We start from the raw sequence: 27,611 nt of genomic DNA, 5'->3' as shown, positions 1-27,611 counted from the left end.
TTGAAATGTGGAGCTATTCAAGGAACAGCTCCTGCGCGTCCTTGATAAGGTGGGGAGGAAGTGGTCGAGTGGGGAGCCATGGTTTACTAAGGAAGTTCAATCTCTTGTCAAGAGATAAAAAAGACCTATGTTAGGATGAGATGTTAGGATCTATGTTAGGATGATGTGCTGTAGTTTGACTCCTGATGCCATTGATGTTTCTCAAGCCTATGTTGTTGCCAGGAAATCCATCCAGTTTAATTTCTTTCCTTCAGATTGTGTAGCAATTGTTACAACTGGGTGGCTTGCTGTGTCACTTCAGAGGGTAGTTAGGAATCAAATACCATGTTGTGTGTCCGGAGTTAGATGTAGGCCAGGTAAGGGTGCTTGAGAGTTACAAGTGAGCCAGGAAAGACTTAAAGTGAGAGCTAAGAAGAGCCAGGAGGGGACATGAGAATTCATTGACAGTTAGGATCAAGGAAAACCCTAAGGCTTTCTGTAGGTATATCAGGAATGAAAGAATGACTAGAGCAAGATTAGGGCCAATCAAGGATAGTAGTGGGAAGTTGTGCGTAGAGTCCGAGGAGATAGGGCAAGCATTATATGAATATTTTTCATCAGTATTCACAATGGAAAAAGACAGTTTTGTTGAGCATACTGTGATATAGGCTACTAGACTAGATGGGATTGAGGTTCACAAGGAGGAAATGTTAGCAATTCTGGAAAGTGTGAAAATAGTTAAGTTCCCTGAGCCGGATGGAATTTATCCTGGGATTCTCTGGGAAGCCAGGGCAGAAATTGCAGAGCCTTTGACTTTGATCTTTACGTCATCATCGTCTACTGTAATAGTGCCAGAAGACTGGAGGATAGCAAATATTGTCGCTTTGTTCAAGAAGGGGAGTAGAGACAACCCTGGGTTGTGGGTAAGGTGTTGGAAAAAGACATAAGGAATAGGATTTTTAATCATCTAGAAAGGAATAAGTTGATTAGGGATAGTCAACATGGTTTTGTGACGGGTAGATTGTGCCTCACAAACCTTATTGAGTTCTTTAAGAAGGTGACCAAACAGGTGGATGAGGGTAAAACGATTGATGTTGTGTATATGGAATTCAGCAAGTCGCTTGATAACGTTCCCCACAGTAGGCTATTGCACAAAATATGGAGGCATGAGATTGAGGGTGAATTAGCGGTTTGGATCAGAAATTGGCTAACTGAAAGAAGACAGAGGGTGGTGGTTGATGGCAATTGTTCATCCCAGCGTTCAGTTACTAGTGATGTACCACAAGGATCTGTTTTGGGGCCACTGCTGTTTGTCATTTTTAAAAATAACCTGGATTTGGGCATAGAAGGCTGGGTTAGTACATTTGCGGATAACACTTAAGTCGGTGGAGTTGTGGATAGTGCTGAAGCATTTTGTACTTTACAGAGGGATATAGATAAGCTGCAGAGGTGGGCTGAGAGGTGGCAAATGGAGTTTAATGTGGAAAAGTGTGAGGTGATTCACTTTGGAAGGAGCAAAAGGAATAAAAAGTACTAGGCTAATGGTAGAACTCTTTGTAGTTTAGATAAGTAGAGAGATCTCGGTGTCCATGTACATAGATCCATGAAAGTTGCCACCCAGGTATATAGGATTGTTAGGAAGGCATACGGTGTGTTAGGTTTTATTGGTAGAGGGGTTGCGTTTTGGAGCCATGAGGTCATGCCGCAACTGTACAACTTTGGTGCAGCCACACTTGGAGTAATGTGTACAGTTCTGGCCACTACATTATAGAAAGGATGCGGAAGCTTTGGAAAGGGTTCAAAGGAGTTTACTGGGATGTTGCCTGGTACGGAGGCAAGATGTTCTGCAGAAAGGCTTATGGGCTTGAGGCTGTAATCTGAGATGAGGAGATCCATTGAATTGGAATTACAGAATGCCTACAGTGCGGAAAGAAGCCACTCAGCCGAGCAAGTCTGCAGTGACCTTCTGAAGGGCATCCCACACAGACCCAACCAACCGCCCTCGCGCCCCACAATCCCCACCCCCCCCCAACTCTGCACATCACCAGATACTACAGGGCAAATTAGCACAGCCAAATCTTTGGATTTAGGATGAAACTGGAGTATCTGGCAGAAACTCATGCAGACAAATTCCACACAAACACTTGCCCAAGGCTGGAATCAAACCTGGGCCTCCTGGCAGTGAGGCAGCAGTGCTAAGCCACCATGCTACCCTGAATTTGAATGACAAAATTTATTCACTTCACTTCTTCACTGGTTGCAAAGTCAAGAAACCAGCGGATGCTGAATTGTTAAGTATGACCACTGCATTATGCAACACTGAAGGAATGAAGGGAATAGGAGTGCAGACAGGGAAAATGGAGTTGATGTAAAACTTCAGCTATTATCTTATTTAATGGTAGAGAAGGCTCCAGTGGTTGATTAACCTACTTCTATATCTACTTTCTGTATGAAACATGGCCCCTCAGGTCCTTTTTAAATCTTTCCACTCTCACCTTCACCTGTGCCCTCCAGCTTTGGACTCCCCCACTCAAAGAAAAAGACCTTAGCTATTCACCCTATCCATGCCACTCATGATTTTATAAATTACTTTAGCTTCCAATGCTCCAAGGAAAAAAAAACCCAGCCTATTTAGCCTCTCCCTATAACTCAAACCCTCCTATCCTGGCAACGTCCTTTCAATATTTTCTGCCCCTTCTCCAGTTTAACAACATCTCTCCTATAAAAGGGTGACCAGAATTGTAGAGCTGTAACATGATGTCCCAACCCCTATGTTCTCACCTGTTTCCTTGAAGAGTGCACAGTGCTGCAAGCATTTTGCTGTGGTGAATCAATGATTGATGCAGTGCCAAATGTGTTGTGTTCTTCATTTTGTACCGTCCTGCAAAAATATCTTGTACTGAATAACTGTGTGAAACAGGATTTGTTTCAAGCATTGTTAACATAGAACAGTATAGCACAGGAATGGGCCCTACGGCCCACAATGTTGTGCCAAGCTTGATGCCAAATTAAACTAATCCCTTGGTCTATATCCCTCCATTTCTTGCATATTCATGTCCTTATTTAAAAGTCCCTTAAAAGCCCTAATTGTGTCTGCCTCCGCCATGGAGGATGGTGGCGAGGCAGGTGGTGAATCCGCAGCAGGACTCTGGCTTCGGTGGCAGCTTCCGACCGGTATTCCAGTAGCCACAACATGGCAGTCTTGCGGCAGTACTGTCTTTTCATGAACCCAAGAACCAGGAATCGAACTAAGATGGAATTTGTCTTAATTCTTTTTTAAAATTTATTCTTGTCAATGCCTTCTGTTGTTAATTCAGGTGCTGTGATAACTTAAACACTTTTATAAAAAAATACAAGTGACAATGAATGACTATTCTATTCCATTCTAACTACTTTTCAGTGCCTGTTCAAGTAAGAAAAATGCTGTGAAACTGAGATAGATATTTCAGAAGTAATTGAACCAACATCTCTGCCAACATGTCCCACTGTTGTAACATCTAAGACAGCATGCACCATGTCTGCTGCAGAGCTTGTCAGAAGCTCAAGACATGCTTTATGACCATTTGATCCTTCTGCAACTTGCAAAGATCAAAGCCGCTGCTTGTCGAGGGAGTTATTCAACTAGCAATGAACAGGGAACCTAATCTTATAATATCTAACACAAGCTGCTTTTGAATAGTGATGCAACAATACAGAGATTCCTCCCCATTTAAAAAAAAATAAATTTGAAGGCTGAAGCAGCCAGTCCCAGTTTCTTCAACAAGCTGTACCTACCCTAGGACTGAGGCAACAAAATTTCATTCTTAATGATTCCTTCATGTCTAAGTGCCAGATTTATCTGCTGCTCTTGGCTTTGACGACCTGTGTGCAATTTAATACAGATCGAATGCTTTCCATCAAAATTGGAGATGCTAGAACAAATTTTGTAGAAAACTGCGCATGGAACTACATTTGAAACTGAGAAAACCTAGTTGTTACTTTGTTTCCAGTCACTCCTCTCACTATCCCAGGGATTGATGACAGTGCAGTCGAAAATGACCTGCCTGGTACCAAGGTTCCCTCCCTTCTGACCGTGCTATTCCCCCATTCACAGATTCCGTTTTTTTGGAGGTGGAGTCAATGCAGTGTGAGTATTGCACATTTTGATTTCTCATGGCCTATCTGTAATTTTTGGAATGAATTTGCCTGTTGATTTTTGAAGGAAGATGTTAATTGAGGTACGCATTGATGGAAAAATAGTATTGGAAAATGAAATAATATTTCATGTTGACTTTTCAAAAGAATGAGAAAAAGTTAAAGATGTTGGCAGACCTGCTAAGTATTTGCAGCATTTTCAGTTTTATTTTAGATTTCCAGAACCCATAGCATTTGTTCTTTTCCAGATTCATCTGCATTCAAGTACTTTAGGATATGGGCATAGTCATAGAGTGAATTTAGGAGGAATGATTACTAAGTTTGCACATGACACCAGAATTGGTGGTATAGTCAACAGTTATCTAGGATTACGAAGGGATCTTAATCAGTTGGGCCAATGGGCTGAGGAGTGGCAGATGGAGTTTAATTTGGATAAATGCGAGTCATTGCATTTTGGTAAAGCAAACAAGGTCAGGATTTATACGGTTAATGGTAGGGCCCTGAGTTGGGTTGTCAAACAGAAAGACCTAGGGGTTCAGTATATAATTCTTTGGAAGTTGCATCGTAGGTAGACAGAGTGGTTAAGGTGTTTAGCATGCTTGCCTTCATTGCTCAGAACACTGAGTATAGAAGTTGGGATGTCAAGTTGAGGGTGCACAGGACAGTTGTGAGACCACTTTTGGACTACTGTGTACAATTCTGGTAGTCCTGCTACAGGAAGGATATTATTAAATTGGAGAGGGTTCAGGAAAGATTTGCCAGGATGTTGCTGGGACTAGAGGATTTGAGTTATAAGACGAGGTTGGGACTTCTTTCACAGAAGCATAAGAGGTTAAGTGGAGAAATAGTAGGGGAGTTGAAAATAGAGTGCATATTTTTAAGGTGAGACAAGAAAGATTTAAAAGGGACCTGAGGTTCAACATTTTCACACAGTGAGTGGGTTTGTATGTGGAATAAACTGCCAAAGGAAGTGGTAGATGCAGGTACAGTTCCAACATTTAAAAGACATTTGGACAGCATGTGAATGGCAAAGGTTTAGAGGGAGAGGGACCAAACACAGGCAAGTGAGTCTCATTTAGTTTGGGAAACCTGACTGGCATAGACAAGTTAGACCTGTTTCCATGCTGTATGATTATATGACTCCATGACAAGACCTATAACTAAAGTCGAGCTTTTAGGATCAGGTGCCAAAAGAAAGTTCCACTCTCCCTTCTCTGAAGAAAACAACCTAATTAGTTTTAACTATTGTGCCATGATGACTATGAATAACTTCAAACTACTTCAGACCAAGCAAGGGGAACAATTGGTTAAGTCATTGACAAATCAAAAGTCTGAAATATGAAAAGTGTTACATTGATGTAGTAGAGACCCTTTATGAAGAGTCATAGAGATTGTCAACACAGAGAAAGGAGGTTTGTCCCATCACATCCATGGCATTCAAAAGCAGCTATCTAACTATTCTAATCCCATTTTCCAGCTCTTGGCCCATAGCCTTGTATGCCTCGGCATCGCAAGTGCACATCTAAAGACTTCTGCCTCTACCATCCTTGTAAACACTGAGTTCCAGATTTCCACCATTTTCTGGGTGAAACAGTATTATCTTTCCTCGAAACCTTCTGTCTCTAACTTGAAATAGATGCACCCTCATCATTGGTCCCTCCATCAAGGGGAAAAGTCTGTAAGCCGACTTGGAAAAGTCTATCTGTGGCCTTCCTAACTTTATACACCACAACCATGTCCCCTCTAAATCTTCTCTACTCTAATGAAAACAACGATCTATCCAATCTTTCTTCATAAATGAAACTCTCCAATCTAGGCAAATCTCTTCTGCACCTTTTCAAATGCCATCAGATCCTTTCTATAATCTGGACTCCAGAACTGCACATATTCTCACAGTGGCCATACCAACATGTTATATAATGTAGCATAACTTCCCTGTTCCTAAGTTCCTTTGCCTCGAATAATAAAGGCAAGTACACCATTTGTCTTCTTATCCACATTATCCACCTGTCCCGATACTTTAAAAGACCAGTTTCTCTGATCCTTGCTACTCACCAGGGTCCTACCATTCATCACATTTTCCCTTGCCTTAGTTGTTCTGCCCAAGTGCATCACTTCACATTTAACTGGACTGAATTCCATTTGCCACTGATTAGCCTATCTGACCAGTCCATCTATATCCTTCTATAGTCTCTTTACTATTTACCACCTCATCAATTTTTGTGTTGTCTGCAAACATATTGATCAACCTAAATTCAAGTCGACATCATTTTTGAAAACCACAAACAGCAAGGGCCCCAGTGCTAATCCCTATGGGATCCAACGGTCAGAGACTTCCAGTCAGAAAAATAACCATCAACTTGCCCCCCCCCCCACCACCAAGCTAATTTTGGATCCAATCTGCCAAATTTCCTTAGTACATATGGGATCTTATATTTGCTATCAGTTTCTTATACGGGAGCTTATCAAAAGTCTTGCTGATGTCCAAGCAGACTACATCAAAAGCATTCCCCTGATCTACATACCTGGTCATTATTGCAAAAAATCCTCAAGTTGGTCAGACATAAACTCCCCTTAACAAAATCACGTCAACTGTTCTTAATTAAGCCCTGACTTTCCAAATGCAGATGACTTCTGTCCCTCGGAACTGGTTCCAATAGTTTCTCCACCACTGAGTTTGGCCTGTAGTTTCCTTGCTTACCCCTTCCTTTTTAAATGGTACCACTCTGACTGTCCTCCACTCCTCTAGCACTTCTTCTGTGGCCACGGAAGATTTAAAAATAATTATAAGTGCCCCTGCTCTTTCACCCTTGCCTCACTCAACCACCTGGGATACATTTCATCTGGCCCTGGAGATTCATCTACTTTTAAGCCTGTCAGACTACTCAGAATCTCTTCTCTGTCAAAGTTCATTTCTTGAATTGTATCACAGACCTCCTCCCTGATTTCTGTACCCATATCATCCCTCTCAGTCGTGAATACTGACTCAAAGTGTTCATTTAGAATCCTACTTACATCCTTTGGATCCTTAGAGGCTTTACTCTTTCCCTTGTTATCCTTTTACCGTTAATGTACCTGAGAAACAAATTAGGATTTTCCTTTATGTTACCTGCCAGTGTCCTCTCATGTCCCCTTTTAACTCTCCTAAATCTTCCTCCTTAGTTTCCTCTGGCACTTGAGAGAGAGATTTACCTTAAAGTATTTGCTCCCATTACACTCTGGCCAAATCATATATGATCTTATTAAAATCAGCCCCCCCCCCAATCCCGTTGAAAACTTTGATCTCTACCCAGGCTTGTCATTTTTGATAACAATTTTGAATCTCATGGAGTTATGGTCACTTGTTCAGATGTCTGAAACACAAATAGGACAATTATAAGGCATTTACCTTATCTTTAATTGGTAATGTATCTCCTTTGGAGTGTTTGATGTGATAGCGTTGAGGGAACCTTACTCCGAATCTAACTTGATGTCATAACTGCCCTGAAGTGATTGATTTGACAGTGCTGTTAGGACTTTACTTCCTGAAGAATTTATTTGAATTATTCAATTTGCTTTTATGGATGTAGGTTTGTTCGCTGAGCTGATGGTTTGATATCCAACCTACAGCTCAGCGTGCAAACCTACACCCTAAACCTCAACCTGAGCTACAAACCTTCACAAACCTTGCATTTCCTTTTATCTTGGAATATCAAACTTTTTGTGATCAGCAGGATATTATGCTTATGCCATGAATATTATCTACAACAAATGCTTGAGCAATAAAATAAATGACTAAATAAAATTCCTTAATGCTTCAAAAAAGTTAAGGCAGGAAGTCTTATTGAGAGAAGTATTCATGGAGTAAAGACGAGCAAACAAATTAATGTAAAGTACTGCAGATAAAGACGTGTCATAAAAGTCAAAAGTTTTGGAGAAATTCAGCAGATTGACAGCACCTATGGAATGAGAAAAACAGAAATTACAGCTCTTCTTCAAAACACACTCTGCTAAGCATCCAGGAATAGAAACACCACCGGCACGGTGGCACAGTGGTTAGCACTGCAGCCTCACAGCGCCAGAGACCCGGGTTCAATTCCCGCCTCAGGCGACTGACTGTGTGGAGTTTGCACATTCTCCCCGTGACTGCGTGGGTTTCCTCCGGGTGCTCCGGTTTCCTCCCACAATCCAAAAAAAAAAGTGCAGGTTAGGTGAATTGGCCACGCTAAATTGCCCGTAGTGTTAGGTAAGGGGTAAATGTAGGAGAATGGGTCTGGGTGGGTTACGCTTCGGCGGGTCGGTGTGGACTTGTTGGGCCGAAGGGCCTGTTTCCACACTGTAGGTAATCTAATTCAAAATCATTGTGTAACTGTGACATGACCTTTGCTGTAGATAAAGTATGTGTCATACCATACATGATGTGAGATGTTATTATGACTATATATTTAATATGACTGTAAATTTTAGAGTTTTACTATTGTGAAGGGTCTTTAAAAAAAAACTAGGTCAGTTCTTCCAAAACAGTGTGTCAGTAAGCTGGATCCTCTGAAGTGTTAATGGATGACTGTTTAAACTGTGATGGTTTATGACAGATGGGATAAAAATTGAAGCAATTAGATGGTTTTTGTCCAGTACAATCAAGAATTGTCTTCAGTTTACAAAACTCAGTGAAAAACCTAGGCAGATTTGGAGGAAATTTGACTGGGCTCAGAAGCAGATATGGTTTAGCGCCTTGAATGGAATTTAGGGCAATTCAGGGAACATACAGTTACCTCAGGGAAAAAAAAGTTTAGCTTTTGAAATTTCTAGACTAGGAGTGTTTAGTTAGAAACCTGAAGAAATGCTGAGAAAGCCTAAGCTCCCTGCCTTGTGAATATTCCTAACAGAAGACTTCACCGCTTACAAGAAGAACTGCGGAGAATCAGACAACTCAAATTTTAAAAGATTTGAATAATTTCTCCACATTTCTGACTCTGAAATGGATAATGCCAGGTGACTGGATCAGACTTTGTTTTGATGTGCTTTTAGATATTTCAAATTATGTTATATATTTTGAGAGCTTGGATTCTTTGCTTTTATTTCTTTTGTGTAATGAACTTCTGGTCTGTTTTTAAAGAAACACTTCAGCCTTATGTGATGATATTTCAGCGAATGACCACCACATTAACTAAAATTTGAAAGTAATGTTCTGCAAAGCTCGATTTCATACTGAGATCTGACGTTCCCATTAATGCTATCAACTGGGATCATTACACATGGTTTTAGTTGAAGGGTTTCAAACAGACTCCACAAAGCTCCTTTGACTTACAGTGTAGATTGTCTGTTTTGTGTCCTGTAACATCAAATCCCAAATTTATGAGAAATATTCTATCATCCTAAAAGAATGTTGGGAACAAGTGCTTCATTCCCAAGTGCAACTGCCCTGATCTTGAAAGCGCAAATTCACACAAACTAAGTGAAGAATTAATATTGCAATGTCTGATTGAACCCAATTGGCAGCACAGGCCCGGTTACCTCTAGATTCTGGAGCCGGTTGAGTGCTGGACCAACATTTGCCAGTTGTAGCATGGGACGAGGTACCACCCAGCTCTCCAAGGTCTCCTTCTGATCTGTAGTCGCATTCTTAACTTGCTGCATCACTAAGTAACCTTGGAATTGGTCATCATAGAAGTAAAGATGGACAGACAGAGTATGTCCCACAGGCTCAAACCTGAAAAAAGGAAATATTTTCAGAACTTTTCCAAGGTAAACAAGCTATATAATAAACCCTGGGCTTGATTATCATTCAGCCTTCCTTCAGCACATTCAGTGCACTTACCATACTTAATCATTATAATGTCGGTAAAGGTAAAGTTGCCATATTACTACCAAACCATATGGGTGCTCTCTCATTAAAGAGAGATAAGGGTCACCATGCTAGCACAAGTCATTGACACTGTGCTAGCCCTGTGAAAGATAAATTTATTGAATGCCATTCCTTTGACTTCTGCCCACAGCCCAGTGCACAGTTCCTTTTCAGATAGTAATCCATTCCCTTTTGAAAGGGGCAGCACAAAGAACAAAGAATATTACAGCACAGGAATGGGCTCTTCGTCCCTCCAAGCCTGTGCCAATCCTGGTCCTCTATCTAAACCTGTCATCTATTTTCTAAGGATCTGTATCCCTCTGTTCCCTGCCCATTTATGTATCTGTCTAGATATATCTTAAAAGACGCTATCATGCCTGCCTCTACCACCTCCACTGGCAACACGTTCCAGGGACCCACCACCCTCTCTTTAAAGAACTTTCCACGTATATCTTCCATAAACTTTTCCCCTCACCTTGAACTCGTGACTCCTATAATTAAGTCCCCCACTCTGGGGAAAAAGCTTCTTGCTCTGTCTATACCTCTCATAATTTTGTATGCCTCAATCAAGTCCCCTCCCAACCTCTGTCTTTCTAATTAAAATAATCCTAATCTACTCAACATTTCTTCATAGTTAGTACCATCCATACCAGACAACATCCTGGTGAACCCCCTCTACACTCCAAATGTGGCCAAATCAAAGCCCTTTACAACTGTAACATGACCTGCCAACTCTTGTACTCAATACCCTGTCCGATGAAGGAAAGCATGCCACCAGAACGAAGGAACCGATACCCAGCAGGAGCAAAACTAATGTAGTGTACAAAATCCCATGCAAGGACTGCACAAAACACTATATAGGACAAACAGGAAGACAGCTAACGATCCGCATCCATGAACATCAACTAGCCACGAAACGCCACGACCAGCTATCCTTAGTAGCCACACACGCAGACGACAAGCAACATGAATTCGACTGGGACAACACTACCATTATAGGGCAAGCCAAACAAAGAATAGCCAGGGAATTCCTAGAAGCATGGCACTTATCCACAAACTCCATCAACAAACACATCGACCTGGACCCAATATACCGGCCACTACAGCGGACAGCTGAAAGTGACAACCGGAAGCTGCAGCGACAGGCCACTACAAATGCCAGAGGAAACACCACAGAAGCGCTTCACAGGAGGCTCCCAAGCACTGAGGATGTCACCTAGACAGGGGACGAAACGTTTGCAACAAAAATTTCTAGCTCGGCGAACAGAACCACAACAACGAGCGCCCGAGCTACAAATCTTCACCCAAACTTTGAACACAGAGAACCTTATCAAACACCCTACTGAAGTCCGTGCAGATGGCATCTACAACCCTTCCCTAACCAATGAACTTTATCACTTCCTCAAAGAATTCTGTTAAGTTGGTAAGACATAATCATGCTGCTGATCACGGATAAGCCCATTTTCCTTGTAATGGGAATAGATCCTATCCCTCAGTATCTTCTCCAGCAACTTCGCTATCACAGACATCAGGCTGACTGGTCTATAACTATCTAGAGCTGGAAATGTGTTGCTGGAAAAGCGCAGCAGGTCAGGCAGCATCCAGGGAACAGGAGAATCGACGTTTTGGGCATAAGCCCTTCTTCAGGAATGAGGAAAGTTTGTCCAGCAGGCTAAGATAAAAGGTAGGGAGGAGGGACTTGGGGGAGGGGCGTCGGAAATGTGATAGGTGGAAAGAGGTCAAGGTGAGGGTGATAGGTCAGACTGGGGTGGGGGCGGAGAGGTCGGGAAGAAGATCTCAGGTTAGGAAGGTGGTGCTGAATTTGATGGATTTGACTGAGACAGGGTGGGGGGAGGGGAAATGAGGAAACTGGTGAAATCCGAGTTCATCCCTTGTGGTTGGAGGGTTCCTAGCCGGAAGATGAGGCGTTCTTCCTCCAACCGTCGTTTTGTTGTGGTCTGACGATGGAGGAGTCCAAAGACCTGCATATCCTTGGTGGAGTGGGAGGGGGAATTGAAATGTTGAGCTACAGGGTGGTTGGGTTGGTTGGTCCGGGTGTCCCAGAGGTGTTCTCTGAAACGCTCCGCAAGTAGTGGCCTGTCTCCCCAATATAGAGGAGGCCACATCGGGTGCAGAGGATGCAATAGATGATATGTGTAGAGGTGCAGGTGAATCTGTGGCGGATATGGAAGTTTCCTTTGGGGCCTTGGAGGGAGGTGAGGGGGGAGGTGTGGGCGCAAGTCTTGCACCGCCTGCGGTTGCAGGGGAAGGTGCCGGGAGTGGAGGTTGGGTTGGTGGGGGGTGTGGATCTGACGAGGGAGTCATGGAGGGAGTGGTCTTTACGGAATGCTGATAGGGGAGGGGAGGGAAATATATCCTTGGTGGTGGGGTCCGTTTGGAGGTAGCGGAAATGACGGCGGATGATGCGCTGTACATGGAGATTGGTGGGGTGGTAGGTGAGTACCAGTGGGGTTCTGTCCTGGTGGCGGTTGGAGGGGCGGGGTTCAAGGGCCTGGAACTGGTCCTCCTGGGAGCAGATGCGGCGGAGTCGAAGGAATTGGGAGAATGGGATGGCGTTTTTACAGGGGGCAGGATGGGAGGAGGTGTAGTCCAGGTAGCTGTGGGAGTCGGTCGGTTTGTAGTAGATGTCCGTGTTGATTCGGTCGCCCCAGGTGGACCAGTTCCAAAAATGCACAACCCAGATGGCCTCCTTCTTCAAGGACCGCAATTTCCCCCCCGACGTGGTCGACGATGCCCTCCACCGCATCTCTTCCACTTCCCGCTCCTCCGCCCTTGAACCCCGCCCCTCCAACCGCCACCAGGACAGAACCCCACTGCTACTCACCTACCACCCCACCAATCTCCACGTACAGCGCATCATCCGCCGTCATTTCCGCTACCTCCAAACGGACCCCACCACCAAGGATATATTTCCTTCCCCTCCCCTATCAGCATTCCGTAAAGACCACTCCCTCCGTGACTCCCTCGTCAGATCCACACCCCCCACCAACCCAACCTCCACTCCCGGCACCTTCCCCTGCAACCGCAGGAGGTGCAAGACTTGCGCCCACACCTCCCCCCTCACCTCCCTCCAAGGCCCCAAAGGAAACTTCCATATCCGCCACAGATTCACCTGCACCTCTACACATATCATCTATTGCATCCTCTGCACCCGATGTGGCCTCCTCTATATTGGGGAGACAGGCCGGCTACTTGCGGAGCGTTTCAGAGAACACCTCTGGGACACCCGGACCAACCAACCCAACCACCCTGTAGCTCAACATTTCAATTCCCCCTCCCACTCCACCAAGGATATGCAGGTCTTTGGACTCCTCCATCGACAGACCACAACAAAACGACGGTTGGAGGAAGAACGCCTCATCTTCCGGCTAGGAACCCTCCAACCACAAGGGATGAACTCGGATTTCACCAGTTTCCTCATTTCCCCTCCCCCCAGCCTGTCTCAGTCAAATCCATCAAATTCAGCACCGCCTTCCTAACCTGAGATCTTCTTCCCGACCTCTCCGCCCCCACCCCAGTCTGACCTATCACCCTCACCTTGACCTCTTTCCACCTATCATATTTCCGACGCCCCTCCCCCAAGTCCCTCCTCCCTACCTTTTATCTTAGCCTGCTGGACAAACTTTCCTCATTCCTGAAGAAGGGCTTATGCCCGAAACGTCGATTCTCCTGTTCCCTGGATGCTGCCTGACCTGCTGCGCTTTTCCAGCAACACATTTCCAGCTCTGATCTCCAGCATCTGCAGACCTCACTTTCTCCTAAAACTATCTAGATTATACTTGCTACCCTTCTTAAAGAAGGGGACAACATGAACAATTCTCCAGTCCTCTGGGACCTCAACCGTTGTCAAGGATGCTACAAAGATATCCATTACTGCCTGAGCTATTTCCTCTCTCGCTTCCCTCAGTAACATGGGATAGATCCCATCCGGACCTAGATACTTGTCCACCTTAATGCCTTTTAGAGTATTCAACACTTCCTCCCCCCTTATGCCGACTTGACCTAGAGTAATGAAACATCTATCCCTAATGAAACATCTGTCATGTCCCTCTCCTCAGTGAATACCATAGCAAAGTACTCGTTAATAAACTCACCAATTTTCTCTGACTCCACGCATAACTTTTCTCCTGTGTCCTTGAGTGGACCAACTCTTTCTCTAATTACCCTCTTGCTCCTTATATATGAATAAAAGGCTTTGGGATTTTCCTTAACCCTGTTGCTAAAGATATCTCAAGACCCCTTTTAGCCCTCTTAATTCCTCGTTTCAGATTGGTCCTACATTCCCAATATTCTTCCAAAGCTTCACCTGTTTTCACTCACCTAGACCTTATGTATACTTCTTTTATCCTCTTAGCTAGTCTCACAATTTCACCTGTCATCCATGGTTCCCCATTCGTACCATCTCTATCCTCATTTTCACAGGGACATGTCTATCCTGCGCTCTAATCAATCTCTCTAAAATCCTCTCACATATCAAATGTGGAATTACCTTCCAACAGCTGCTTCCAGTGCATTCCCCAGCTCCTGCCAAATTTTGGTATAGTTGGCCTTCCCCAATGTAGCACTCTGCTTTTAGGACCACTCTTGTCTTTGTCCATGAGTATTCTAAAAATTACATAATTCTGGTCAATATTCCCAAAGTAATCCTCTACTGAAACTTCAACCACCTGACCAGGCTCATTCCCCAGCACCAGGTCCAGTATGGCCCCTTCCTGATTTGGACTATATATACTACTGTAGAAAACCTTTCTGGATGCTCCTTATAAATTGTGCTCTCTCTAGACCTCCAACACTGAGTGAATCCCAGTCAATGTTGGGAAAATTAAAATCCCCTATCACCACCACCCTGTTGCTCCTACATCTTTCCAAAATCTGTTTATATATTTGTACCTCTACCTCAGGCTCGATGTTGGGAGGCCTGTAGTACAGCCCCAACACAGCACCCTTCTTATTTCTGAGCTCTGCCCATATTACCTCACTGCTCAAGTCCTCCATTGTATCCTCTTTCAGCACAGCTGTAATATCCTCTCTGACCAGTAATGCAACTCCTCTACCCCTTTTACCTCTCTCTCTATCCCACTTGAAGCATCTATACCCTGGGATATTTAGTTTCTAATAATGCCCTTCCCTCAACCAAGTCTCAGAAATAGCAATAACATCGTATTAATCCAAGCCCTAAGTTCATCTGCCTTATCCACTACACTCTCGCATTAAAACAAATGCACTCACACCACCTGTCACTTTGTGTTCATCATCTGCTCCCTGCCTATTCTTCCCTTTAGCCATGCTGACTTCATTATTAGTCACTTACAGGCTTTAGTTACTACCTCCTTACTGTCCACTGACCTCCTCATTTGGTTCCCATCCCCTTACCACATTAATTTAAACCCTCCCCATAGCATTAGCAAAGACACTCCCAAGAACATTGGTTCCAGTCCGGCCCAGGAGTAGACCCCCAGAACTGGTCCCAATGTTCCAAAAATCTGAACCCCTCCTGCCTGCACCATCTCTCAAACCCCGCATTCATCCTGCCTGTTCTTTCACTTCTTCTCTGACTAGCATGTGGCGCTGGTAGCAATCCTGAGATTACTATCTCTGAGGTCCGACTTTTTAATTTGGCTCCTAACTCCCTAAATTCTGTTTGTTGGACCTCATCCCGTGTATTTACCTATGTCATTGATGCTTGTGCACACCACGACAGCTGGCTGCTCATCCTTACCCTTCAGAATGTTCTACAGCCAATCTGAAACACTCCTGACCCGTGCAGCTGGGAGGCAACATATTATTCAGGAGTCTCATTTTCGACCACAGGACCACCTATCTCCTTCCCTTACAATGAATCCTTTATGACTATAGCCCTTCCTCTTTTTCCTCCCCTTTTATACAGCAGAGCCAGCCATGGTGCCATGAGCCCGGTTACTGCTGCTTTCCCATCTGGTGTTGAGGAATGAGCCTGGTCAGGTGCTTGAAGTTTCAGTAGGGGATTACTTTGGAAACAGTGATCACAATTCCATAAGTTTTAGGAGGGAGAAGACCGCAGAGGACACTTGCACTGCTTTCCTGCTTTTTCTCTGCCTTTTGGTCACCCATTCCCTTTCTCCCTAGCAATCCTAATTTGCTCTGTGATCAATTCACTAAAGTGCTAATCACGACCCCCTCAGAATTGTGTATGCTCCAAAGTTGAGTCCATCCACATCTCCAGAGCCGTCATGCAGTCTAACAAGAGTTGCAGCTGGACACACTTCCTGCATACAAAGGAGTCACGGACATCAGCCACGTCCCCGAGTTCCCACGTTGAGTAAGAGAGCATAGCACGAGTTATTTTCCCAAAAGACACAGTTTCAGGGAATGCTTTGGACGCATCGATAATTGTTTGAAAAAAATTGGTTCCAATTTTGATTTTAGACATTAAAACCTTCTGAGAAAGTTCTTTAAAAGCTGGTATTCGAATTGAAGGTGCAGATTTAATTGAAGTTTGATGTTTCTCTACAAACTTGCATGTCTATTAAAATTTGACAACGTCTTTACATGACCCTAGCCAATGAAAATGATTTAATAATATAGCTTCTGCTTTCCAAATAGCAAATGACCTGCCATTGAAATTTCATGAGCCACTCGCAAAATTAGTTACGATACTCGGATGCAGCTACTACCTGAAGAATTACTGCCCATTCCCCATCAGCTGTTTTTTATCCAAGTGTTAACCATTTTATCATTAAGACTTCCCTTGTCAAGGTCGGAAGTCACACAACACAAGGTTGAAGCAGCACTCTGAAAACTCGTGATTTCAAATAAAGCTGTTGGACTATAATCTGGTGTCATGTGACTTCAGACTTTGTCCATTCCAGTCCAACACCAGCATCTCCACATCATTCCTTTTCAAGTAATAACATTCCATTATTGTTATAATTCCTTTTCTGAGTAGGCTGTTTTGCATAACTCTTTCAATTCAGAATTTCCTTGCTGCATTTTGATTAAAGAAAATGGGCTAAACATATCAGCCTCATTCTCTTTATCTTCATCCTTTTTAGTCAAATTGACAAAATGTTTATCAGATAACTGAATTTGCAAATTAACTCACTCTTTCATGGACTCTTTTTCTTCCTGATTAAAGCTTTATGTCTAAGAGCTAGTCACAACACAAGAAACAATTCAGACAAGTCTTTTTGTAAAATGTTGGTTTATTTTACCTCCATGAGTTCTTCTACCACCCTCGGTAAATCTAATATTCTTGAGCCCATTAGGTCACTTCCTAAGTTAATGTCAATTCCCTGTATAGAAATTTGTTTCACTCCTTGAATTATCACTTATGCACTGACCAAGTCATTCTTTAATCTTACTCGCACATTGAGACTGGTTTATAATTTTTGGAAATACCTCCAATTAATATTTTCTCCTTTTTCAATCCACCTGGAACACAAATCACATTAGTGCTAACATCAGTGACTTACTTAGTCCACTGTCTCTCAGTATCCTTATTGGGTTTACCTCCTTAATTTTAAGAAAACACTTCCCCTTTGATTCTTCTTATCAATCTTTGAAAGATAACTCTTCTGACCCATCTCTCCCTTACAAGAAAATATGTTATTTTTATGCCTCTGCTCCAGGTTCAGTTCTGAAGACCCCTTAGGTTTTGCTGTTCCCACATTTAGTCTCCCATTTAATATCTAGCAATTAGCTCTGTTACGTCCAATCTTATTGCAACTAACGCTTCTTCATTTTTTCACATCACGTTTTGGTTCCAGTTTTTCTTCTTTCTTTGATATTCTTCTGATGGTTCTCTAAAACTAATATGTCATCTATCTGTAGACTTTCTATGCCTCCAACTCACTTGATGATTTTCATATGTCTGCTTTCCCACTTGTAACTGTCTATAGGAAATATCATAGGTAACTGCCAAAACTGCTAATTTTCTGATCTTGAATACCCGAGGCTCATCTGAATAAGGTTTTGTTCTAATTTGCGAAATTGCTATCTCTAAATTCTTCCATAACCATAATTTCCCTTTAAACATTATGTGAGAGGTAATTTCGGTTTAAACTTTAAGATGTGCCTGGACCACAGACTGATCTATAATAAAAGACAAAACTTTTGTTTCTTTTCTAACAACCATTTTATATACTCAAAAGTAGAATAGTTTAAATTGTGCAGAATGCTGACAATTTGTGAGCGATAGTAAAAACAAGCAGGCTCTTGATTGATGAAGCCATTCACACAGCAGGGAAGGATAAGTCCTTGACTGATAAGACTGCTAGCACAGACAGAGAAGAATAAGTCTTTGACTGATAAGACTACAGGGTGAGAAAAACAACAACTTTAGAGACTCTGAAGACATTTGTTGCAGACTTTGTGATAAAAATAATGATGTTTTTAAGAATGTGAACCTCATGGCTTGTTGGAGCCAAGGAGAGGAGGGACTTGTGCTGTATATAATGGGAGACTTTGTAAGCCTCAGCGCGCCTTTTCTTTAAGGGTGCCCGACTCTGCAGACTTGACTTGTTAATAAAACTTTGTTTTCCTGAATTTGTCTAGAGCGATTATTGAGAAGCGATTTTCGTTTCTAACACATTATCTCTGACTTTAAGTGATCCTAACCACTGATTCCATATCTTTCCTTTTTCCACTGAAATATTCACAAGTGTCTGATTCATTTTCTTTCTTGTCGTCCTAAATTTCAACTATAAAACTTCCAGCAAAGTTCATAAGCTTCGTGTGTTGCCTCTTTGACAGTTTTGTACACTGAAGATTGTTCTTCTGACAAGCTGGCATACACTGTCATAGCTGTACCTCTCAAAACACTGCACCATTAAAACCCTGTTTTTGCCACTCCATCTGCACAACTACCTTCTCAAATGAGGTAAAATACTTATTGACTCCATCCTCATTAAATTTAAGTGAAGATTCTTGGGTAAATCAAATCCCTTATTTACATCATAATCACTATTCAAACTGCTACTTTCTACTGCATTCTAGTTTTTTTTTGACTAACTCAGTTGCTATACCCTTTGGACTTCAGGTCTTCTTAATTCCATCCTCCTTCACACTTCTCTCTACTCTTTTTTCATTACTCTGTTTTCCTTTTCCCTCAATTCCAAGTCTTTTCATTTACCTTTCTCTTGTCATTTTTTTTTCATTTCTAACTACATCTTAGCTAATTTCAGTTGTGATCTCTGAATTCCAGGTTTCCTTCCTATCAATTCTAAATAGATTACACTCATTTGAAGTATCTTATCTATATGAGATCCTGCTTTTTTTGAGTCATTCATGGAATGGGGGCATTGCTGGTTAGGCCAGCCTTTATTGCCCATCCCTAATTGCCCAGAGGGCAGTTAAGAGTCAATCACATTGCTGTGGATCTGGAATTATGTATAGGCCAGACCAGGTAAGGATGGCAGTTTCCTTCATTAAAGGACATTAGTGAACCAGATGGGTTTTTCTGACAATTGACAATGGACTCAGTCATCATTAGACTCTTAATTCCAGATACTTACTGAATTCAAATTCCATCGTTTGCAATGGCAGGATTCGAATCCTGCTCCCCAGAATATTGCCTGGGTCTTTAGATTAACTGTTCAGCGATAATACCATGAGGACACTGCCTAAAAAGCTTTTACATCTACTATAATGTATGTGTTCAATCCTTCAGTTTAGCTTTAAATCAAGATTTTAAATGATTCACTATTATATTTTCCACTATCAGAAAACTCTTAATAGTGTCCAAAGCTACTGTCAAATTTTGTGCAATAAACTTTAAGCCCAGACCTACACTGTAACCATTTCTTGAACAAGCAAGATACAGATCCTTTGTGAATCCAGGGGATTCAAAGATTCCAGATGAGCTTCTATTTGTTGTGACCCCAACAGATGTTATGCAAGTTTGGTATCCGAGTTGACCCAGAAGAAGGCATACATTAGGTTTAAGCTATCGGGCTCAAGTGAATTTCTAGATGAGCACAAAATGTGTAGGAGCAGACTTAAGAGAGAAATCAGAAGAGCAAATAAAGGGTATGAAATGATCCAGCAGGGAAGGTTAAAGATAATCACAAAAGGTTCTATAGCTATACTCAGTAAGAGTAAAAGGGTGGCTAGGGAAGGAATAGGTCCCCTTAAAGATTAGCATGGTCATCTACGCGTGGATGCACAGGAGATAGGGGAGAATTTTAAAGAGTAATTCTCTTTGGTGTTAACTGAGGAGAAAATCATGGATGCTAAGGCAATGAGGGAAGCAAGTGGAAACAGTTTGGATTGCAAACATATCACCAGAGAGGAGGTGTTCACAGCCTTTAAGTCCTTAAGGTGGATAAATCCCCTGGGCTGATCAAGCCCATTCTGGGATGCTGTGGGAGGCGACGGAATTGCAGAGGCCCTTGCAGAGATTTTTGCCTCATCTTTAGCCACTGGGGGTGTTCTGGAAGACTTGATAGTGGCTTATGTTCCATTTTTTAAGAAAGGTAGCAAAGACAAGCCAGAGAACTACAGGCCAGTAAACCTGACATCAGCAGTATGCAAGTTGTTGGAAAGGATACGGAGGGATAGGATCAACTAACATTTGGATAGTCAAGGCCTGATTAGGGATAATCAGCATGGATTTGCCAGGGGGAAGTCATGTCTGACAGATCGTTTAGAGTTTTTCAAAAAACAACCAAGAGGATAAGATGATGGTAGGGCAGTGAATGTTGTCTATATCAACTTTAAGAAGACCTTTGACAAAGTCCCGCACGGCAGTGTTGTCATGAAGGTTATGTCACATGGGATCCAGGAAGAACCACCTAACTGGATTCAAAGTTCACTCGATGGTAGGATGCAGAGGATAATGATTGAAGGTTGTTTCTCAGACTGGAGGCCTGTGAGTAGTCGGTGAAGGAACCTGGAGTTTGCACATTCTCCCCATGTCTGCTTGGGTTTCCTCCAGGTGCTTCAGTTTCCTCCCACAGTCCAAAGATGTGCAGGTCAGGTGAATTGGCCATGCTAAATTGTCCATAGTCAGAGGGAAATGGGTCTGGATGGATTACTCTTCGGAGGGGTCTGTGTGGACTTGTTGGGCCGAAGGGCCTGTTTCCACGCTGTAGGGAATCTAATCTATATGAATGACCTGGATGTGAATGTACAAGGCATAATTACTAAGTTTGCAGATGATATAAAATTAGAAAGTATTGGTGAAAGCAAGGAAGTTATCAAAAATTACAGATGGATCTTGATCAGATGGGGAAGTGGGCTGAGGATTGGCAAATGCAATTTAATATAGATAAGTGAGGTATTGCAATTTAGAAAGTCAAAACAAGGTAGGACTTATACAGTAAATGGTAACATCCTGAGGAGTGTTGGGGAACAGAGAGACCTAGGAATACAAGAGCATAGTTCTTTGAAAGAGGCGACATAGATGGACAGGGTGGTGAAGAAAGCATTTAGCATGCTGGCCTTCACCACGCGAGGCACTAAGTATAGGTGTTATGTTACAGTTGTTACAGGGAAAAGGCTTTGTCTATTTATCCTATCCATGCCTTTCATAATTTGCAAACCTCTATAAGGTCACCCCTCAATCTTTGACGCTCCAGGGAAAACAGCCCCAGCCTGTTCAATCTCTCCCTATAGCTCAAATCCTCCAACCCTGGCAACAGCCCTGTAAATCTTTTTTGAACCCTTTCAAGTTTCACAAATCCTTCCAATAGGAAGGACACCAGAATTGCATGCAATATTCCAAAAGTGTCCTAACCGATATCCTGTACAGCCGCAACATGACCTCCCAACTCCCGTACGCAATACTTGGACCAATAAAGCAAAGCATATCAAATGCCTTCTTCACTATCCTGTGTACCTGCCACTCTACTTTCAAGGAGCTATGAACCTGCACTCCAAGGTCTCTTTGTTCAGCAACACTCCCTAGGACTTACCATTAAGTGTAAAAGTCCTGGTAAGATTTGCTCTCCCAAAATGCAGCACCTCACATTTGTCTACATTAAACTCCGCCTGCCACTCCTCAGTCCATTGGCCCATCTGTGCTGACTTTCTTCGCTGTCCATTACACTTCCGATTTTGGTGTCATCTGCAAACTTACTAACTATATCTCTTCTGCTCACATCCAAATTACTTACATAAATGATGAAAAACAGTGGACCCAGCACTACTGGTCAAAGGCCTCCAGGCTGAAAAGCAGTCTTCCACCATCACTCTCTGCCTTCTACCTTCAAGCCAGATCTGTGTCCAAATGGCTAGTTCTCCCTGTATTTCATGAGATCTAACCTTGCTAACCATTCTCCCATGGGAACCTTGTCGAATGCCTTAATGAAGTCCACATAGATCACGTCAACCGCTCTGTCATGATTTCCCATGCACAAAGCCATGTTGATTATCCCTAATCAGTCCTTGTCTTTCCAAATACATGTACGTCCTGTCCCAAGGATTCCCTCCAACATCTTGTCCACCATTGATGTCAGGCTCACCAGTTTATAGTTCCCTGGCTTGTCCTTACCACTTTTTCTAAATAATGACACCACGTCAGCCAACCTCCAGTCTTCCGGCCCCTCACCTGTGACTATTGATGATACAAATACCTCAGCAAGGAGCCCAGCAATCACTTCCCTAGCTTCCCACAGACACCCTTCCATCACTACCCTCTGTCTTCTATTGGGTAAGCCAATTCTGAATCCACGCAGCCAAATCACCATGGATCCCATGCATTATAATCTTCTGGATTATCATGAGGGACTTCGCCAAAAGCCTTACTAAACTCCATGTAGTTAACATCCAAAGAACAAAAGAAAATAACAAAAGAGAAGCACAGGAACAGGTCCTTTGGCCCCCAAGCCTGTACTGATTGTCCTGCCCTAACTAAAAAAAAAACCTTCTGCCCTTATTCGGTCCATATCCCTCTATTCCCTCCCTATTCATGCAACCATCAAGATGCCTCTAAATGTCACTAATGTGCCTGCTTCCACCCCCTCTTCTAGCAGTGCATTCCAGGCTCCTACTACTCTCTGCGGGGGGACCTGGAATCAGGGGATGTACAGTCAGTATGGATAGAGCTGAGAAATTCTAAGGGTAAAAACACCCTCTTGGGAGTTATCTACAGGCACCCAAACAGTAGTCTGGATGTCGGATGTAAGTTGAATCAGGAGCTGAAACTGGCCTGTCGCAAAGATGTTACTACAGTTGTTATGGGGGATTTCAACATGCAGGTAGACTGGGAGAATCAGGATGGTATTGGACCTCAAGAAAGAGACTTTGTGGAGTGCCTCCGAGATGGATTCTTGGAACATCTGGCGCTAGATCCTACCAGGGAGAAAGCAATTCTGGATCTCGTATTGTGCAACAAACCAGAATTGATCAGGGACCTCGAAGTGAAGGAGCCATTGGGAAGTAGTGACCACGATACAATAAGCTTCAATCTGCAATTTGAGAGGGAGAGGGGACAATTGGAAGTGACAATATTTCTGTTGAATAAAGGGAACTATGGAGCTATGAGGGAGGAGCTGGCCAAAGTTCAATGGTGCAATACCTTAGCAGGGATGACAGTGGAGGAACAATGGCAGATATTTCTGTGTATAATGCAGAAGATGCAGGATCAGTTCATTCCAAAAAGGAAGAAAGATCCTAGGAGGAGGCATGGGTGGTCGTGGCTGATGAGGGAAGTTAAGAAACATATAAAGTTAAAAGAGAAAAAGTATAACATAGCAAAGATGAGTGGGAAAACGGAGGACTGACAAACATTTAAAGAACAACATAGGATTACTAAGAAGTAATTACGCAGAGAAAAAATGAGGTACCAAGGTAAACTGGCCAATAATATAAAGGAGGATAGTAAAAGCTTTTTTAGGTATGTGAAAGGCAAAAAAATGGTTAAGACTAAAATTGGGCCCTTGAAGACAGAAACAGGGGAATATATTATGGGGAACAAAGAAATGGCAGAAGAATTGAATTAGTACTTCAGATCTGTGTTCACTGGGGAAGACACAAGCAATCTCCCTGAGGTAACAGTGGCTGAGGGACCTGAACTGAAGGGAATTTATATTTGCCAGGAGTCGGTGTTGGAGAGACTGTTAGGTCTGAAGGTTGATAAGTCACCGGGGCCTGATGGTCTACATCCCAGGGTACTGAAGGAGGTGGCTCGAGAAATCATGGATGCTTTGGTGATTATTTTCCAGTGTTCGATAGATTCGGGATCAGTTCCTGCGGATTGGAGGGTGGCTATTGTTGTACCACTTTTTAAGAAAGGTGGAAGAGAGAAAGCAGGAAATTATAGACCAGTTAGTCTGACCTCAGTGGTGGGAAAAATGCTGGAGTCTATATAAAGGATGAAATTATGACACATCTGGATAATAGTAACAGGATAGGTCAGAGTCAGCATGAATTTATGAAGGGGAAATCATGCTTGACTAATCTTCTGGAATTTTTTGAGGATGTAACTCTGAAGATGGATGAGGGAGATTCAGTAGATGTAGTGTACCTGGACTTTCAGAAAGCTTTTGATAAAGTCCCACATAGGAGGTTAGTGAGCAAAATTAGGGTGCATGGTATTGGGGGCAAAGTACTAACTTGAATTGAAAGTTGGTTGGCTGATCGGAAACAAAGAGTAGTGATAAACGGCTCCATTTCGGAATGGCAGGCAGTGACCAGTAGGTACCGCAGGGATCAGTGCTGGGACCGCAGCATTTTACAATATATATTAATGATATAGAAGATGATATTAGTAATAACATTAACAAATTTGCTGATGATACTAAGCTAGGTGGCAGGGTGAAATGTGAGGAGGATGTTAGGAGATTACAGGGTGACCTGGACAGGTTAGGTGAGTGGTCAGATGCATGGCAGATGCAGTTTAATATGGATAAATGTATGGTTATCCACTTTGGTGGCAAGAACAGGAAGGCAGATTACTACCTAAATGGAATCAATTTAGGTAAGGGGACAGTTCTTGTACACCAGTCAATGAAGGTAAGCATGCAGGTACAGCAGGTAGTGAAGAAGGCTAATAGCATGCTGGCCTTCATAACAAGAGGGATTGAGTATAGAAGCAAAGAGGTTCTTCTGCAGCTGTACAGGGCCCTGGTGAGACTACACTTGGAGTATTGTGTGCAGTTCTGGTGTCCAAATTGAGGAAAGACATTCTGGCTATTGAGGGAGTGCAGCGTAGGTTCACGAGGTCAATTCCTGGAATGGCGGGACTACCTTACGCTGAAAGACTGGAGCGACTGGGCTTGTATACCCTTGAGTTTAGAAGACTGAGAGGGGATCTGATTGAGACATATAAGATTATTAAAGGATTGGACACTCTGGAGGCAGGAAACATGGGAGGACAGAGTTTAAAAATATGGGGTAGGCCATTTAGGACAGAGATGAGGAGAAACCTCTTCACCCACAGAGTGGTGGCTATGTGGAATGCTTTGCCCCAGAGGGCAGTGGAGGGCCAGTGTCTGCATTCATTTAAGAAAGAGTTGGATAGAGCTCTCAAGGATAGTGGAATCAAGGGTTATGGAGATAAGGTAAGCACAGGATACTGATTAAGGATGATCAGCCATGATCATATTGAATGGTGGTGCAGGCTCGAAGGGTAGAATGGCCTACTCCTGCACCTGTTGTCTATTGAAAAACCTCCCTCGCACATTCCCTTAATCCTTCCTCCTCTCACCCTGAACCTGTGCCCTCTTGTAATTGAAACTTCAACCCTGGGAAAATGCCTCTGACTATCTACACTATCTATGCCTCTGATAATTTTGTAGATCTCTCAGCTGCTGTTTTTCTGATGAAAATAATTCCAGTCTTTTTAACCTTTCCTCATAGCCAATAACCTCGAGACCAGACAACTTCCTGGTGAACCTTCTCTGCACTCTCTCCAAAGATTGCACATCCTTCTGGTGGTGTGGCGACCAAAACTGCACACAATATTCCCAAAACCTAACAAGGGTTTTATAGAGCTGCAACATGGTTTACCAACTCTTGTGTTCCATGCCCAGGCCAATGAAGGCAAGCCTTCTGTTATGACACGGAGGGCGAACCCCTCTGCTAATTCAAACCAAACACCCAGAAAAGCTCACCTCACCTCGTAATCTCTTAAGTGTGAGTGAGTGAAAGAGAACTCTTAACTTCCATTTTTAAGGAAAAATAACAATTAACTAAACAAAACTACTTACAAACTGAACACTCGTTCCCTTAACTGAACACAATCTTATTAACATGCTGTTCCAATAACACAATTATTAAATATTATATTAACTTAATCTCAAGTCGACACAGTCTCTGTCCTCTTCGCTGTCTTCAAGCTTCTGTCTGCTGATCTCCCTGGGTCATCTTCTTACTTTTTACTGCTTTTACGGGATTAGGTACTTCTTGATAAATAGTGTCTTCTAATTTCTTTGAGAGCAAGCTGTTAGATGGGCAGTTGGCTCTCCAGCACGACAGCAGTCGTTCTGCTGTTCAGTGGTAGTTGCTTGGATAAATTTTCAAAATGCCTGCATTTTTATACCCCCAACATCGTTCCTTCCCATTGTCCGATGTTGTCAAAACAATAAATTCAAACTCAACTGGGTTTTAGTATCCTGGGCATAATTTGAAGTAATTGGTTAAATTTGAATTGCTGTCAAAACTGCAACCAAAACTCAGGTAACTGTTACATGTATCTATTTTTGAACAGCTCGTCTCCTAGCCTTTCCATGCGGGCAGCTGAGCTTGCACTTTAAGTTTACTTCAATCTTCAGAAAGCACTCTCCATTTTAAAGTGAACATACATGCTTTCGACTTCGTAATACTTCTTAATCACCTTGGTCACCTGAGTTGCCACTTTTAGGGAGCTGTGGACCTGCATGTCGAGATCCACTGCTCTACCCGCATCAATCGGCTTTGTCATCTCCTCGAAAAATCGAATCAAGTTAGTTAGACATGACCACCTCTTCACAAAGCCACGCTGACTGTCCCTAATTAAGCCACGCTTTTCCAAATGCACAAAAACCCAAACGCTAAGAATTCTCTCCAATAGCTTCTCAACAACCAACGTGAGACTACAGTTTCCTGGACTGTACCTATTTCCCTTCTTAAACAGAAGAACAGTATTAGTTACTTGCTAGTCATGTAGGACCTTTCTAGTGGCTAGCGAGGATACAAAGACCTTAGTCAAGGCCCTAGCAATCTCTCTTGCCTCTCTCAATAACTTGGGGTAGATACCATTGGGCCCTCGGGACTTAACCACCTTTATGTTGTTCAAGGCACCTAACACCACTTCTTTTTTGAACTGAAAATGACCCAGCATATTAGCGTGCTCCAAACAAATCTCACGATCCTCTATATCCTTCTCCTGGCTGAATACCAACACAAAGGACTCACTTAGGGTCTTGCCCACATCCTCTGCCTCCAAGCACAAGTTTATCTTTAAGTGGTCTTAGCTTCTCCCTAGTTATCCTCTTAGTTTTTAAATGTATGCAAAGAATGTATGCCTTGGAATTCTCTTTAACTATACTTGCCAAAATCATTTCATGGCCACTTCTTGCTCTTCTAATTCCCTGCCTGAGTTGTTTCCTGCTTTCTTTGCATGCCTCACGGGCTCGGCCTGATTTTAGCTTCCTAAACCTTATATGGGCGGCACAGTGGTTAGCACTGCTGCCTCACAGCGCCAGAGACCCGGGTACAATTCCCAACTCAGGCGACTGACTGTGTGGAGTTTGCA

The 27,611-nt window shown here is 42.9% G+C and overlaps 1 protein-coding gene across 2 annotated transcripts in view; it reads right to left on the bottom strand.

The window, feature by feature from the left end:
- Nucleotides 1–27,611, bottom strand: part of xylt2 (xylosyltransferase II) — a 194,538-nt gene that overhangs the window by 26,746 nt on the left and 140,181 nt on the right. For both annotated transcript variants that reach the window (XM_088000364.1, XM_043714272.2), the window contains exon 9: nt 9,607–9,802. In XM_088000364.1, coding sequence (XP_087856490.1) covers nt 9,607–9,802 — 196 coding nt within the window. The remainder of the gene's footprint in view (nt 1–9,606; nt 9,803–27,611) is intronic.

Source organism: Chiloscyllium plagiosum, unplaced genomic scaffold (genome assembly GCF_037043375.1).
Source record: "Chiloscyllium plagiosum isolate Xiang-an unplaced genomic scaffold, Cpla_swu_hap1 HiC_scaffold_25, whole genome shotgun sequence".
NCBI classification, from domain to species: domain Eukaryota; kingdom Metazoa; phylum Chordata; class Chondrichthyes; order Orectolobiformes; family Hemiscylliidae; genus Chiloscyllium; species Chiloscyllium plagiosum.
Note: the sequence above shows the minus strand (reverse complement) of the source record. Positions and strands in the feature narration are given on the sequence as shown.